At 35.7% G+C, this 15953-nt stretch overlaps 1 protein-coding gene across 1 annotated transcript in view; it reads right to left on the reverse strand.

The window, feature by feature from the left end:
* Nucleotides 1-8818: 8818 nt before the first annotated feature.
* Nucleotides 8819-15953, reverse strand: part of LOC132551799 (whirlin-like) — a 29072-nt gene continuing 21937 nt past the window's right edge. The window contains exons 16-18 of the mRNA XM_060215942.1: nt 13549-13681; nt 10251-10400; nt 8819-9019 (exon numbers count right to left, since the gene is read on the reverse strand). Of these exons, the coding sequence (XP_060071925.1) occupies nt 8819-9019; nt 10251-10400; nt 13549-13681 (484 nt within the window). The remainder of the gene's footprint in view (nt 9020-10250; nt 10401-13548; nt 13682-15953) is intronic.

A 15953-nucleotide genomic window follows, 5' to 3' on the forward strand; every position in this document is an offset into this window, starting at 1 on the left:
CTTTGTGTTATTTATCTAAAATAGTGTTTCCTCAACAGGACATATTTCCACTGATGACATCTCATACTGTTTTAGGACTAGAAATATGTCCACTGGTGACATCTCATACTGTTTTAGGACCAGAAATATGTCCACTGGTGACATCTCATACTGTTTTAGGACCAGAAATATGTCCACTGGTGACATCTCATACTGTTTTAGGACCACAAATATGTCCACTGGTGACATCTCATACAGTTTTAGGACCACAAATATGTCCACTGGTGACATCTCATACTGTTTTAGGACCACAAATATGTCCACTGGTGACATCTCATACAGTTTTAGGACCACAAATATGTCCACTGGTGACATCTCATACAGTTTTAGGACCAGAAATATGTCCACTGGTGACATCTCATACTGTTTTAGGACCAGAAATATTTCCACTGATGACATCTCATACTGTTTTAGGACCAGAAATATGTCCACTGGTGACATCTCATACTGTTTTAGGACCAGAAATATGTCCACTGGTGACATCATCTCATACTGTTTTAGGACCCAAAAGATGTCCACTGGTAACATCTCATACTTTTTTAGGACCAGAAATATGTCCACTGGTGACATCTCATACTGTTTTAGGACCAGAAATATGTCCACTGGTGACATCTCATACTGTTTTAGGACCAGAAATATGTCCACTGATGACATCTCATACTGTTTTAGGACCAGAAATATGTCCACTGATGACATCTCATACTGTTTTAGGACCAGAAATATGTCCACTGGTGACATCATCTCATACTGTTTTAGGACCAGAAATATTTCCACTGGTGACATCTCATACAGTTTTAGGACCAGAAATATGTCCACTGGTGACATCTCATACTGTTTTAGGACCTGAAATATGTCCACTGGTGACATCTCATACTGTTTTAGGACCCAAAAGATGTCCACTGGTGACATCTCATACTGTTTTAGGACCAGAAATATGTCCACTGATGACATCTCATACTGTTTTAGGACCAGAAATATGTATGTTCACTAGAACCAGAAATATTTCCACTGGTGACATCTCATACAGTTTTAGGACCAGAAATATGTCCACTGATGACATCTCATACTGTTTTAGGACTAGAAATATGTCCACTGGTGACATCTCATACTGTTTTAGGACTAGAAATATGTCCACTGGTGACATCTCATACTGTTTTACGACCCAAAAGATGTCCACTGGTGACATCTCATACTGTTTTATGACCCAAAAGATGTCCACTGATGACATCTCATACAGTTTTAGGACCAGAAATATGTCCACTGATGACATCTCATACTGTTTTAGGACCAGAAATATGTCCACTGGTGACATCTCATACTGTTTTAGGACCCAAAAGATGTCCACTGGTGACATCTCATACTGTTTTACGACCCAAAAGATGTCCACTGGTGACATCTCATACAGTTTTAGGACCCAAAAGATGTCCACTGATGACATCTCATACAGTTTTAGGACCCAAAAGATGTCCACCGATGACATCTCATACAGTTTTAGGACCCAAAAGATGTCCACCGATGACATCTCATACAGTTTTAGGACCCAAAAGATGTCCACTGATGACATTTTACGCCCAATTTTAGGATAAATTTTTACTGGCAACATCAAAATTTTCATTTTCACTTTGATAATGTACCAGTATTACCTTCTTGCAAATATATCAGATATTTTAGCACAAACATTACTGAATGTAAGTAACCAATCCAACAATAACCTTCAGTTTTTCCTGTTTTAACCCTTGGACAGGTTGATACATGACTATTTAAGTTTTTACTCAAATTAACCACACAACAAAATATTTATTAGATGATTTATTTATTTGACAAAATGGTCACAGAATTTGATAAAATTTCATGGACTCTATTTTACATACAACAAATTTACTAATGGGACTTCATAACCAGGTTTCAGTCTACTGTGGTGTAGAAAAATGCATGACAGTTGTCTGTGGACGGAGTTTGGGAGAAATCAATAGAAAAATATTTAAACACTACTTTGTAAAGGAATATTTACTGTTGGATTTCCTGGTAATTTAGGACAGAGAGATGTCTCCAAGATTACTACAACTATTGTCATGTAAACCATCAAGCTAGAGACTTACTACAACTATTGTCAGGTACCCCAAGCTGGAGTCTTACTACAACTATTGTCAGGTACCCCAAGCTAGAGTCTTACTACAACTATTGTCAGGTACTCCATCAAGCTAGAGACTTACTACAACTATTGTCATGTAAACCATCAAGCTAGAGACTTACTACAACTATTGTCAGGTACTCCATCAAGCTAGAGTCTTACTACAACTATTGTCAGGTACTAGAGTCTTACTACAACCATCAAGCTAGAGTCTTACTACAACTATTGTCAGGTACCCCTACAGACTACAACTATTGTCAGGTACTCCATCAAGCTAGAGTCTTACTACAACTATTGTCAGGTACACCATCAAGCTGGAGTCTTACTACAACTATTGTCAGGTACCCCAAGCTGGAGTCTTACTACAACTATTGTCAGGTACCCCAAGCTGGAGTCTTACTACAACTATTGTCAGGTACCCCAAGCTGGAGTCTTACTACAACTATTGTCAGGTACCCCAAGCTGGAGTCTTACTACAACTATTGTCAGGTACCCCAAGCTGGAGTCTTACTACAACTATTGTCAGTACCCATCAAGCTGGAGTCTTACTACAACTATTGTCAGCTAAGTACCCATACAACAAGCCAAGGAGTCTTACTACAACTATTGTCAGGTACCCCAAGCTGGAGTCTTACTACAACTATTGTCAGGTACCCCAAGCTGGAGTCTTACTACAACTATTGTCAGGTACCCCAAGCTGGAGTCCCAAGCTGGAGTCTTACTACAACTATTGTCAGGTACACCATCAAGCTGGAGTCTTACTACAACTATTGTCAGGTACCCCAAGCTGGAGTCTTACTACAACTATTGTCAGGTACACCATCAAGCTGGAGTCTTACTACAACTATTGTCAGGTACACCATCAAGCTAGAGTCTTACTACAACTATTGTCAGGTACCCCAAGCTAGAGTCTTACTACAACTATTGTCAGGTACCCCAAGCTGGAGTCTTACTACAACTATTGTCAGGTACCCCAAGCTAGAGTCTTACTACAACTATTGTCAGGTACCCCAAGCTGGAGTCTTACTACAACTATTGTCAGGTACCCCAAGCTGGAGTCTTACTACAACTATTGTCAGGTACCCCAAGCTGGAGTCTTACTACAACTATTGTCAGGTACACCATCAAGCTAGAGTCTTACTACAACTATTGTCAGGTACCCCAAGCTGGAGTCTTACTACAACTATTGTCAGGTACCCCAAGCTGGAGTCTTACTACAACTATTGTCAGGTACCCCAAGCTAGAGTCTTACTACAACTATTGTCAGGTACACCATCAAGCTAGAGTCTTACTACAACTATTGTCAGGTACACCATCAAGCTAGAGTCTTACTACAACTATTGTCAGGTACCCCAAGCTAGAGTCTTACTACAACTATTGTCAGGTACACCATCAAGCTGGAGTCTTACTACAACTATTGTCAGGTACCCCAAGCTGGAGTCTTACTACAACTATTGTCAGGTACCCCAAGCTGGAGTCTTACTACAACTATTGTCAGGTACCCCAAGCTAGAGTCTTACTACAACTATTGTCAGGTACCCCAAGCTAGAGTCTTACTACAACTATTGTCAGGTACCCCAAGCTGGAGTCTTACTACAACTATGTGTCACTACAACTATTGTCAGGTACCCATCAAGCTAGAGTCTTACAACTATTGTCAGGTACCCCAAGCTGGAGTCTTACTACAACTATTGTCAGGTACCCCAAGCTGGAGTCTTACTACAACTATTGTCAGGTACACCATCAAGCTGGAGTCTTACTACAACTATTGTCAGGTACCCCAAGCTGGAGTCTTACTACAACTATTGTCAGGTACCCCTACAACTATTGCCCAAGCTGGAGTCTTACTACAACTATTGTCAGGTACACCATCAAGCTGGAGTCTTACTACAACTATTGTCAGGTACTCCATCAAGCTGGAGTCTTACTACAACTATTGTCAGGTACCCCAAGCTGGAGTCTTACTACAACTATTGTCAGGTACCCCAAGCTAGAGTCTTACTACAACTATTGTCAGGTACCCCAAGCTAGAGTCTTACTACAACTATTGTCAGGTACACCATCAAGCTAGAGTCTTACTACAACTATTGTCAGGTACCCCAAGCTGGAGTCTTACTACAACTATTGTCAGGTACACCATCAAGCTGGAGTCTTACTACAACTATTGTCAGGTACCCCAAGCTAGAGTCTTACTACAACTATTGTCAGGTACCCCAAGCTGGAGTCTTACTACAACTATTGTCAGGTACCCCAAGCTGGAGTCTTACTACAACTATTGTCAGGTACAGGTACCATCAAGCTGGAGTCTTACTACAACTATTGTCAGGTACCCCAAGCTGGAGTCTTACTACAACTATTGTCAGGTACCCCAAGCTGGAGTCTTACTACAACTATTGTCAGGTACACCATCAAGCTGGAGTCTTACTACAACTATTGTCAGGTACTACGTCCTTCTACAACTATTGTCAGGTACCCCAAGCTAGAGTCTTACTACAACTATTGTCAGGTACCCCAAGCTGGAGTCTTACTACAACTATTGTCAGGTACCCCAAGCTGGAGTCTTACTACAACTATTGTCAGGTACACCATCAAGCTAGAGTCTTACTACAACTATTGTCAGGTACCCCAAGCTAGAGTCTTACTACAACTATTGTCAGGTACACCATCAAGCTGGAGTCTAACTACAACTATTGTCAGGTACACCATCAAGCTGGAGTCTTACTACAACTATTGTCAGGTACACCATCAAGCTAGAGTCTTACTACAACTATTGTCAGGTACACCATCAACCTGGAGTCTTACTACAACTATTGTCAGGTACCCCAAGCTGGAGTCTTACTACAACTATTGTCAGGTACCCCAAGCTAGAGACTTACTACAACTACTATCAGGTACACCATCAAGCTGGAGTCTTACTACAACTTTTGTCAGGTACACCATCAAGCTAGAGTCCAATGCCTATGATTTATATAAAATATGTTATCAAACAAAACAGACAAAATGTTTACAGATATACATCAATACATGTAGCAAAGCTTGAAAAATATAATGGCAGTAATATCATCTACCTTATTTCATGTATAGAGTCATTGTAAATAAAATGTGAAAAAATGTGACAAACAGATTCAGATATATTTTACTAGGAATATTTATCTATGGAAAAAATGTGACAAACAGATTCAGATATATTTTACTAGGAATATTTGACAAGTGGAATTTTATCTGTAAAAATAATGTTACGTTATCTTTTGATTGCAATATTTGACAAGTGGAATTTTATCTGTAAAAATAATGTGACAAGCAGAAGATAAAGATATATATTAGTTACAATATTTAATTTGACTAGTGGAATTTTATCTGTAAAAATAACGTGACAAGCAGATAAAGATATATTTTGATTGCAATATTTGACTAGTGGAATTTTATCTGTAAAAATAATGTGACAAGCAGAAGATAAAGATATCTTTTGATTATAATATTTGACTAATGGAATATTATCTGTAAAAATAATGTTATAAGGTAATATATTATATAGTGACAAAAAATAACCCCCATTAAAACTGACACATAAATATCAATATTGATGTAATTGCATGTGAAATATTGTATAGAATATAGTTAAAAATTATCCTTTTCATAGCCAAAATGATGATTAGATTATGATTTGGTAAATTAAATAATTTACATGTACTACATATACTGTAACTAAATACCATCGCCTAATATAAGTTCTTGTATTTATCAGCTTTAAAAAATATTTCTGGCAGTACCACATCTAAACCAGGCCAGGGTATGGCTGAATATGGATCCCATCCCTCCATCTGCATTCTTAAATCAAATCTACTCTTGAAAGTGTCTACCGTAGTAACTAGACCTATCATCCCTATAACATACATATTTCCTTATAAGGCCATTTCCTCTTTCAGCTTTTTAAAGTGATCTCTTTACAGCTATGTAGACTATAATGTCATCATATATAGTTGTTCATACCAGAGTGACGCTTGATTAAACAGATGGGTTATTGCCCTTTGTCCTTGCCTTTCAAATCATGTCCATAGATCCTGTCTCTTTATATTTATCTGTTGGCATTAAGTCGAGGTATTTTCATCATAATCTGATTGGATGTTTTTTCTATAACATTACCATTTTTGTGAGTGTGCGCATGTTGAGGTAAATACTGTTTCATTTCATTCTTATTTTGGTCCAGACCAACTATGTACACAGGAAACTAACATGCATGTAATGAATTTAAGGAGGAAGTGGTGTCATATGAAACTTTAAAAAAAATTCTGATGAATGTAACAAATACTCAGATTTTCTGACTTCCTTTTGACTAAAACTTTATCACAAATACAGAAATCATTTGAAAACTTGAAAAATTATGAAATATAAAATTATAACCACAAATCAAATCAAAGTAACAACATCAAAGTTCAAACATATTGCACTATAATCAAACAAGATAGAAACTGCCCCCCATCCCTCTCCTCACAAACAATTTCAAACGTATTGCACTACAATAAAACAAAACAGACACTGCCCCACCCCCCCTCCTCGTTCCTCCTAAATATGTAAATAAAATAAATAAACTTTACAAAAACAGAATAAAACAACACCCACAAAACCCACCCACACCCAAAAAACATGAGGACACTCTTTAGAATTATGTATAAACTTTGTGAAAGAAATGAGTGCAGTATTACAGAAAACACACTATGATAAAGTAAATATGTTTTGATCATCATCAATAACCTAAGTCTACCTTACACTCATCACAGTAAGCAATGTAACAAACCTCCTGTCAGCTACTGATGATGTTATTTGAAAAATTTCATGTAAAATGTTGAAATAATGTCTTAACAGATCATGTACCTGATAAAAGGAAAGTCACAAATATTTAAAAAATATGTTAGGCAAGTTTTTGACAAGTGTTATGACAATAATCTAATGTTATGTTTACAGTACATCATATGTATAGGTGTATAATTAATACATGTAAAAACATGATGTTTTTGATGGAATTATGAAATTTATATAAATTCATGTTAAATAAAATAAACATTTCAAATACATATACATGTATATGATGTACATTATAACATTTAACAGTATGTATTGACAAACCTTTAATACTTTACACAAAAACATTTTGTTTATTTCACAAACACAGCTTCCTTTGTGTCATATTAAAACAGATTGAAGTAATCACAAAACAACAAACAATAACAGTAACGCTGAGATCATTACAATTTATAATTTATGGTTATCTGTTATTGAGAATCCTTGGTATCCTTGTCATCCTGGTCATTCTTCATCTACTTTTGGACTCATTAAATGGCACATATCTAGTTCTCCTAACAATTAACATGATACAGATGTATGTAGACCTCCAACAATGTCACTGGCCATCCTTTCTTGGCCCAATGATGTTAACAGTGATAGCACATGTAACAGTACTAGTACATTAACATACAAAATAATCTAACTTCAACACCGTCTAATCAGTGAATGTTTCAGTACCTGTTAACCTCCTAAATTTGTCATATTTCCCTGGATTTTTAGCCTCATGTAAATCTGTAAACATACATATTTCAGTCATAATCTTATTTCTTTGTGTTGAAAAAATTGTGCTTTATGTAACATGATAACATATTGCACAATTAGTGAATGCTATTGATACAGCGATCATACTGCATGTACATAATGTACTAATTCATCATTGTATTAATTTGTCCAAAACTTATATGGATAATGCACTAAAAATTAATTGCACTAAATTAAGTACAAAAACGCCAGTATCATGTCTGAATCATTACAGGATCATAATAAGAACTTACATGACCATGCTAGGCACAAGATCACGTAATGGCCAAAATGAACAGCTAATGGGCTTCAAAATTATCATCCTTAAGACATTATTAATTGATTCTCCTCAGGAAATCAACACAGGAATAACAGTATATAAGATACTTTTTTGGTCACATACTGGTATTCATACTTTCCTCAAGTATTCAAGTGCAATGCACTGGTTGTCTTATACCAACCGGTCAGGTCTTCACAGAGAAAATATTTTAAGGCATCATATAAGGAGAGGTAATTCACCTTATATTTTTGATGTATTCTCAAGCGATTGAAAACATGCAATGGAAATACATGTACTTTCTGAATGATTCAAATACAGGTAATGTTTATAAGATATGAACGTCTAGTAATGTAAGTGATTTTGATGATGTTTTGAAGTAAGTGTATTTTGAAAAAGAAATTAAATTGCTATTGTATCAGTGGAAGTTCAAGAATGATCTTTCTGCATGGAACAAATATCTATGTATACAACAGGTAAAACAGTTCAGTTCTCCAACCAGAGGTAAACACAGTTTTAACACAAAGTACTGAAGTATTTATATTACAAATTTTACAAAAAATGTTATAAAATGTTGCTGGATAAATAGACTACAAGGTAAGTGTGTTATATGTTTGCAGTAAGCTATCTTTGATATGCTAAGCAAGGCTTGGAAACTATAAACAGCAGAAGACATTTAACATCACCCAGTAATTATCTAGTTTTCCTTACTTCTATATACAGACAGTTACTAACCAAACAAGTATTAACATCCTGAAAAGTTGGTTTCCATATCCAACGTCCTGGTTTCAGAGGTCTGAGTTGTGAGGAAGTTTGGCATTGGACTCAGTGACCAGCAGTTCTATGTGATTGACCTGCTTGTTTTTGAATGCCTCTGCAATTGTTCGAGCAGCTCCTATGTGTGCCATACCTGACAAAGATTGACCATTCACTTCAAGAATGATCTGTCCAGGCTTCAAACGTCCTGACTCATATGCTGACCCTCCAGGCTGGAAAGGAAAAACACATCATCTAACATGATAATCATCATGATATTTTATACATCTGATTTTAACCTTTTTTAATGTTCCTTTTCAATGTAATATGATAAATACTAAACCAGAAAACATCACACAATACTGCATTTACACACTGAATACAACTAAAGGACCGTTACCTGCCAATGATGTCATTGTATCTATGCAACTGTAATAGAGAATCTAAAGTGGGATTAATTTTTTTTTAATTCATTTTCAAAAATTCCCATTGGCGATTTAAAGGACAGCACTGTATCTATTCACATTTACAAACTACATTGAATAGCTTGCTAAGAGTCAATCAGAGACAGAATAACAGATCTTTTCACTCAAACCTGGTGATGGGCTGTTACAGGACAATAAAAAGAGCACTTGCTGGTGACTCAACAGAACAGCAATAGATATAATTAGCTTATAATTGTGCATGGCTTGATTACTTGATAGCTTCAGTGATGCAATTGGGTATAGAAGGGTTAAGTTTTGTGGATGGTGACTTTACATTCAGACTTACCTGTACATTGGTAACTTTAGGGAGAGGCTATCGTATGTTGGCCCCTCCCTCTACGGCCAGCCCCAGGGTGGGTTTAATTTTGTGGATGGTGACTTACCTGTACGTTGATGATTTTAGGGAGTGGCTGTTGTGTGTTGGCCCCTCCCTCTATAGCCAGCCCCAGGGTGGGTTTAGTTTTGTGGATGGTGACTTTACATTCAGACTTACCTGTACGTTGATGACTTTAGGGAGTGGCTGTCATGTGCTGGCCCCTCCCTCTATGGCCAGCCCCAGGGTAGGTTAAGTTTTGTGGATGATGACTTACCTGTACGTTGATGACTTTAGGGAGTGGCTGTCGTGTGTTGGCCCCTCCCTCTATGGCTAGTCCCAGGGTAGGTTTAGTTTTGTTGATGGTGACTTACCTGTACGTTGATGACTTTAGGGAGTGGCTGTCGTGTGTTGGCCCCTCCCTCTATGGCCCAGTCCCAGGGTAGGTTTAGTTTTGTGGATGATGACTTACCTGTACATTGATGACTTTAGGGAGTGGCTGTCGTGTGTTGGCCCCTCCCTCTATGGCCAGCCCCAGGGTAGGTTTAGTTTTGTGGATGATGACTTACCTGTACGTTGATGACTTTAGGGAGTGGCTGTCGTGTGTTGGCCCCTCCCTCTATGGCCAGCCCCAGGGTAGGTTTAGTTTTGTGGATGATGACTTACCTGTACATTGATGACTTTAGGGAGTGGCTGTCGTGTGTTGGCTCCTCCCTCTATGGCCAGCCCCAGGGTAGGTTTAGTTTTGTGGATGGTGACTATCTCCAGAGGAATATCTCCATACTTCTCTCTTGCAGCAGCAATCAACACGGCTTCCTGTTTGATATAAAATAAAAAAGGATAATACTCAGGACAGGTTCACAACAAATGATTTCTTGATACTTAAATATTTTACCTGTTTACAACAATTATTTGCCATTTGTTTAGTTCAGAAAAAAGAAATCATTCTGTGAATTCAGAACCTCATAAAATAATAAAACAAAAAGCTGTACATTCAATCACTATTATATCCAACCAAATTCTTCAATCCAACAGATGTGGTAAGTTCCACAATGTATAGGTTTTGTAATTTTTTGCTTCAAGCTGTAATCATCAAAAAAAAAAAAAAAAAGAAGGGAGCAAAAAATATCCTCATATTGTAATATATAGATATTTTCATACTCAGAAAAAAACTCCTGCAGTAAAAAACACATAAACACCAAAACACCTTCTTCTCTCGTTCCAGAATGGCCATTTCTACAGTGGTAAAGACCTGTGGTCGTGGTATCCGAAGTGGTACAACTTTGAGGAGGTTGTCCATGGCTATGTTTACACTCTTGTAGTAATCAGTATTGAGTAGGAACATCCCATTTAAAGCATTTATATGTTCTACAAAAAGCGTTCAAAGTCACTGAAAACACTAGAGGCTTTTCCTGCTAAAATCTGAATTAAAATAAATTCTAATGCTTTAGACAGTTCAATATATCACTGCTGCCATTTCCTAAGAACCAACCAAATGCTTATTCAACAAGTAAGAAATCCACAGTAAAGCTGAAAACCTCTGTTTGATAACTCTATCTGTCAAGCTTTAATGCTTTCCAGAGCCATGAATATTACTAAATACATCCTTATGTTTCACAGAGCTACCAGTTCTGTCAGACTCTATCTCTCAGGACTATTATAGATAAATGTCAGTGGTGAGCTGGTGACGTAGTTTATTAATACAATATATCGTTCATTGTCAGCCAGGTAATAAATAACATATATATGGATAAACGAGTGCGACCTTCATCTAAGCTGATCTTTATGTCAGTTCTTCTAGAATATCACACTAACAAATGGAATCTCTTTTCACAATGAACTAGAAATGCAATACTCTGTAATTAGCATGGCACATGTCTCCTGACAAATGATAGCTAATTGATACACCTGATCTGCGGTACCTTCCCGGGTGTAATTAACGATTGACAAATAAAATCTGATGTCTCCAGCTATGTGGTGACAGTGCTGAGGTAGATTGGTGTTGCTTTGGGTGTGGTCCATGTAATAGGCTTTTATAAGTGTAATCTGATATATTGATATTTCTATAGTGACGTGGTGAAAAGTCACAATTAGTGACTACCGTTAACCTCAAATCAGTTTGAATCATGAAATAAATATATTCTAATAACCCTTGTATGCAAAAAATAAAATCTACAAAAACAGATGAAAATAAAATAATCCTGGACATGTAAAAACAAAATTTATATGAGATTCATGTTGAATTTCTGTATCCTATTTGACTTTTTGTCAAATATTGTTTGAAAAATATAAGATTTCTCTTACAAACATTTGAAATATCTATAAAATTAATTTGTAGATTATTGTGTGGTCAAAATAAGATAGAACTAGATTGTTTGCTAGAATTTCAACTGATAACATCTCTATTAGGTAGATAATTAACTAAATAAAACTAAATCCAATAACAAAAAGTACTTTCATCTTTATCATTAAATTATTATAACTTTACTATCTGTAGCTGAGCAGCTACTTGACTGTTAGGAACTAGCAGGTGATTGATTACCATGTTTACTTTGTCAGAAAATGCCAAAAAATGTTAAACATCACTGTTCTGTTAAAGAAGTAAGACATAAAGTGGATTAATCTTTTAAATCATGTAATCAAATAATTGGTGTCAATTTCATTTTCAATTAATTTTCCACTACAGTTTTGTTTTCAACTCCCTACTACTTGTGATATCCCACTGAAATCTTGACTTGTAATCCCTAAACCTCTATCAAACCCCGAATCAAAAACATTCGATTCTTAACTTTACTTATCCCAAAATAATCCGAATGGGCCAAGACTGAAATTCTAACTCAAAGTCAGGGGGTGGGCTTATTACAGGACAATGAAATGATCTGTTTGTAATTCTGTTAAACATCAATACATCAGCATAGGCAAGTTTCTTAACAGATATAGCCTAAAAGGTAAATAAATAAACAGTATCTTTAAACCTCACCTTCTCTCTATTTCACAAGTGTTTATATTGTCAATTCTCACACTAGTTTCTGGTATATATATCCAATATTCAGATTTAGTAACACTTAATTCTTCATCAATGTATTTATCCATACATACATGTAACAGATCTGTACAACCAACGAGTGAGTTATAGTCATGATGCTCTTTGCAATTTAAAACGACATCCGTAATTATTTCTTGACAAAATATCCAAGTCTCATTTTATCCTATACATATCACCTACCCTGCATTAGAATGAAATGATTTGAGTTAAAATAGAACCTGAGTTGAATTATCTAAAAGAGAAATACAGGATTGTTTCCATTTTTATCTCGTTAATTTTAATAAGCTATGTTATAGATAAGATTAGTATACCATATTCTGCTCTTCAACACACATGGTAAGCACAGTTAGTGGTCCAGAATTGATAATAAAAATGCATGTTTCTATGGCAACAGTACAGGTGGAAAATAACGAGAGTTATTATTATACCTATACCAGGGAAATATACTATTTCATTCGTATTACCAGCTAGATCAATAGACTTGTGTACATGTATAAACAAGGTGACTGTCCCCTCTTCATCTGCTAGTCATCGTAACCGGATCTCAATTATGTATTAAAGACGCAAATATCATGTAGTTAATTGTTACATGGTCAACTTCACTAATCAAACAGGGATGAAAACTTCTGTGAATAGGTTCCCAAATAAAGGTAGGGAGAACCAAAGTGTTGCAATTTACTTGTCAAAAGTATAAACTTAATTAGTAGATACAAATTGATAAACACTAAAGCTGACATACAAGCTGGTAAACATAATACATATGTATACACGGAAAGAACACCAACATTTCTATGAATACACAGTACAATCATAGGATAGGAACTACAGCCTATTTTTTCTATGTAAATTCACCATCTAAGTACATCTGTATACCAGAAATCCTTAAGATCCCAACAATACATTACAAGGTTTTACTACCTCATTAAAGTGGTTGGCCATTATTTCAAATTCTTGGGCCCAAGGTCGTTCATTTCGGTCCAAGGTTGACGTTGCAGATCTTGCTGACAAGGCGTCATCAATGTCAATGGGGTTGTCTGCTGATATCGTCACCCTGCCAATGATGAATAGACTATTCAATCCAAATGTCGAGACTTCAACAACAGTTATCACCAGGAGATTTTACTGGCATACATCACCATGAAGTAAAAGGCGTGGTTTTTGTTTGAATTTCTTTGAATATGTTTAAAGTCTTCATGAATTTGACAGTCTGTTGACATGAATACAGTATATGATGTCATACATGTACAAATATAGTGAATTTGAAATGTAAATAAGAAATAGGAGATAAACAAATTGAAAAATATGTTTTGGTGGCAATTTTTGCATAAACAATCTTTTGTAAGTTTATACTACTCTTCTTATACAGCTGATATAGGTCTGTCACATATAGAGTTATAGGGGGTAAAGATCTCTTATCACCAACATAAATTCAAACAAATGTATTACCTGTAGAGAAATTTTGAACACGTTTCTTTAATTTCTTTCTTACCTTTATTTTCATTATATCATTGCACGAACAGTTATATACACAATATTCTATCACACAACTATCCTGTGTACAGTGTATTAACACCCATTACATAACTGTTTCTGTAATTACACATGTAATATGACCTGGTTGAGCTACAAATAGCTGAAGGTTCCAATTGTTTCCACTGTGATGTCAAACCTTCATGGTGTAATATGTATTGTGACACTGCCAGAGATAAGAGTGAGTGTTAGCCAAATCAGAATATGTTTCTTAGAAAAAGCTGTTTTCATGAATTTTTACAAAAAATATATCTAAATTCTGTGATAAATTGAACCTCATTTTCATTTCTATTTCAAATAAAGAAGTTTCCCTTGCCATAAGCTCATAAAAATAAAAATTCTAAAACCTATTTCATAAATCACATATAAATGGGAATTCATAACAGAATTCTGTTCAATTGATGATGATATTTCTACTTCAGTGTTGAAATTGGCTTATAAGAATGAATGCATGAATCTTTATAGCTGTACACATGTTGTACAATGCTGCTTCCATCCTTTTTGTGTAGTATGATTAAATGTTTTTTTAACTAAGTCAAATTGTAAGCATATGTATATTTTTCAGTACACTCAAAAGAAGTCATTTGAGTGTTTATGGTTCCTTAGATGAAGTCTGACCAAATTTGGGGAAACAAATGCCATTGACAATATTCAAGGTCATAGGGGTCAAAGTTGTTACATGCTCAAATGACTTATTCCTTATCATTTTATTGGACACAAAATTTTAACAAAGGGAGATATTTCTAAGGGATTCTAAGGGATTTAAGGGATTCCACACTGAATTGGGTACACTGCACATCTCTTAGTATGACCAATGTAAACACAATGTATCATCATACTAGTTTCAAAGCAGGCTAAGTTATACTCTGGACATGAAAGTTAAACAAAGGGCAACAACTCAAATAACTCCAACAAAATTTCATAATCCTTGCGTAACTATGGGTAAATTTATGCTCCAGACACAAAAGGATGTATTTATTTACAGATAAGCAAAGTGGCAACAAAGCAGAAAGCATAATAACAACATTTGGTCAGGACCATCTAAAGATCATTTCACACAAGTCTGAGTTAAAATCCACTTGAGGGAAATCAGAAGTGTGAAACAGGTGTTGTTTTAACAAAGCTGAAAAATAAAAACATTTGGTCAACTTCCATTCCTTATCACCCCTGCCAATTTTCAGTTGAGTGACTTATTTTTGAAACAAGGTTAACATATACAACTTATATATAGTAATGTACAGTAGGAAATAGAACCAAGACAATCTTTTTATTTGATGTAGGTCAAAGGTCAAAATATAGGTTTGAGTAACCTACCTTTGATTCATGAAACACCATCTCACTAAGGTGACCATACCCTAAGTATGAAGTTCCCATGACAAGCCGTGTAGGAGATAAAGCCCACACAAGATAGTGGATGAACAGACAGACGGATGGATATAAGGCAAAACTATAGTCTTCTTACCCCAATTCTCATAGGTAAATAAAAGTAACAACATTTAAGTCAGGACCTTCTCAGGATCATTTAAAGCAAGTCTGAGATGAATCCTAGAGGTAAGACACGAGAATTTAAAATGTGAAAAGTTTATGAAGATGTCAAAACACAAATCATGAAGATTAAAGGTCATCTAGACCCTATGGTTATACTGACTACTTAACAACACTGACATAAACTGGAGATTAGAGTGAATATTGGGGAGATGGATGGAAAGGATCAGTAACATAAAAAAAAATATCTCAGGGATAAAAAACTAAATCATAAAGAATTTGTTACACAAAGTTTGAAACATGCATTC

This window comes from Ylistrum balloti, unplaced genomic scaffold (assembly GCF_031769215.1).
Source record: "Ylistrum balloti isolate Yb309-2 unplaced genomic scaffold, AGI_CSIRO_Ybal_v1 Utg370214, whole genome shotgun sequence".
Taxonomy (NCBI): Eukaryota; Metazoa; Mollusca; class Bivalvia; order Pectinida; family Pectinidae; genus Ylistrum; species Ylistrum balloti.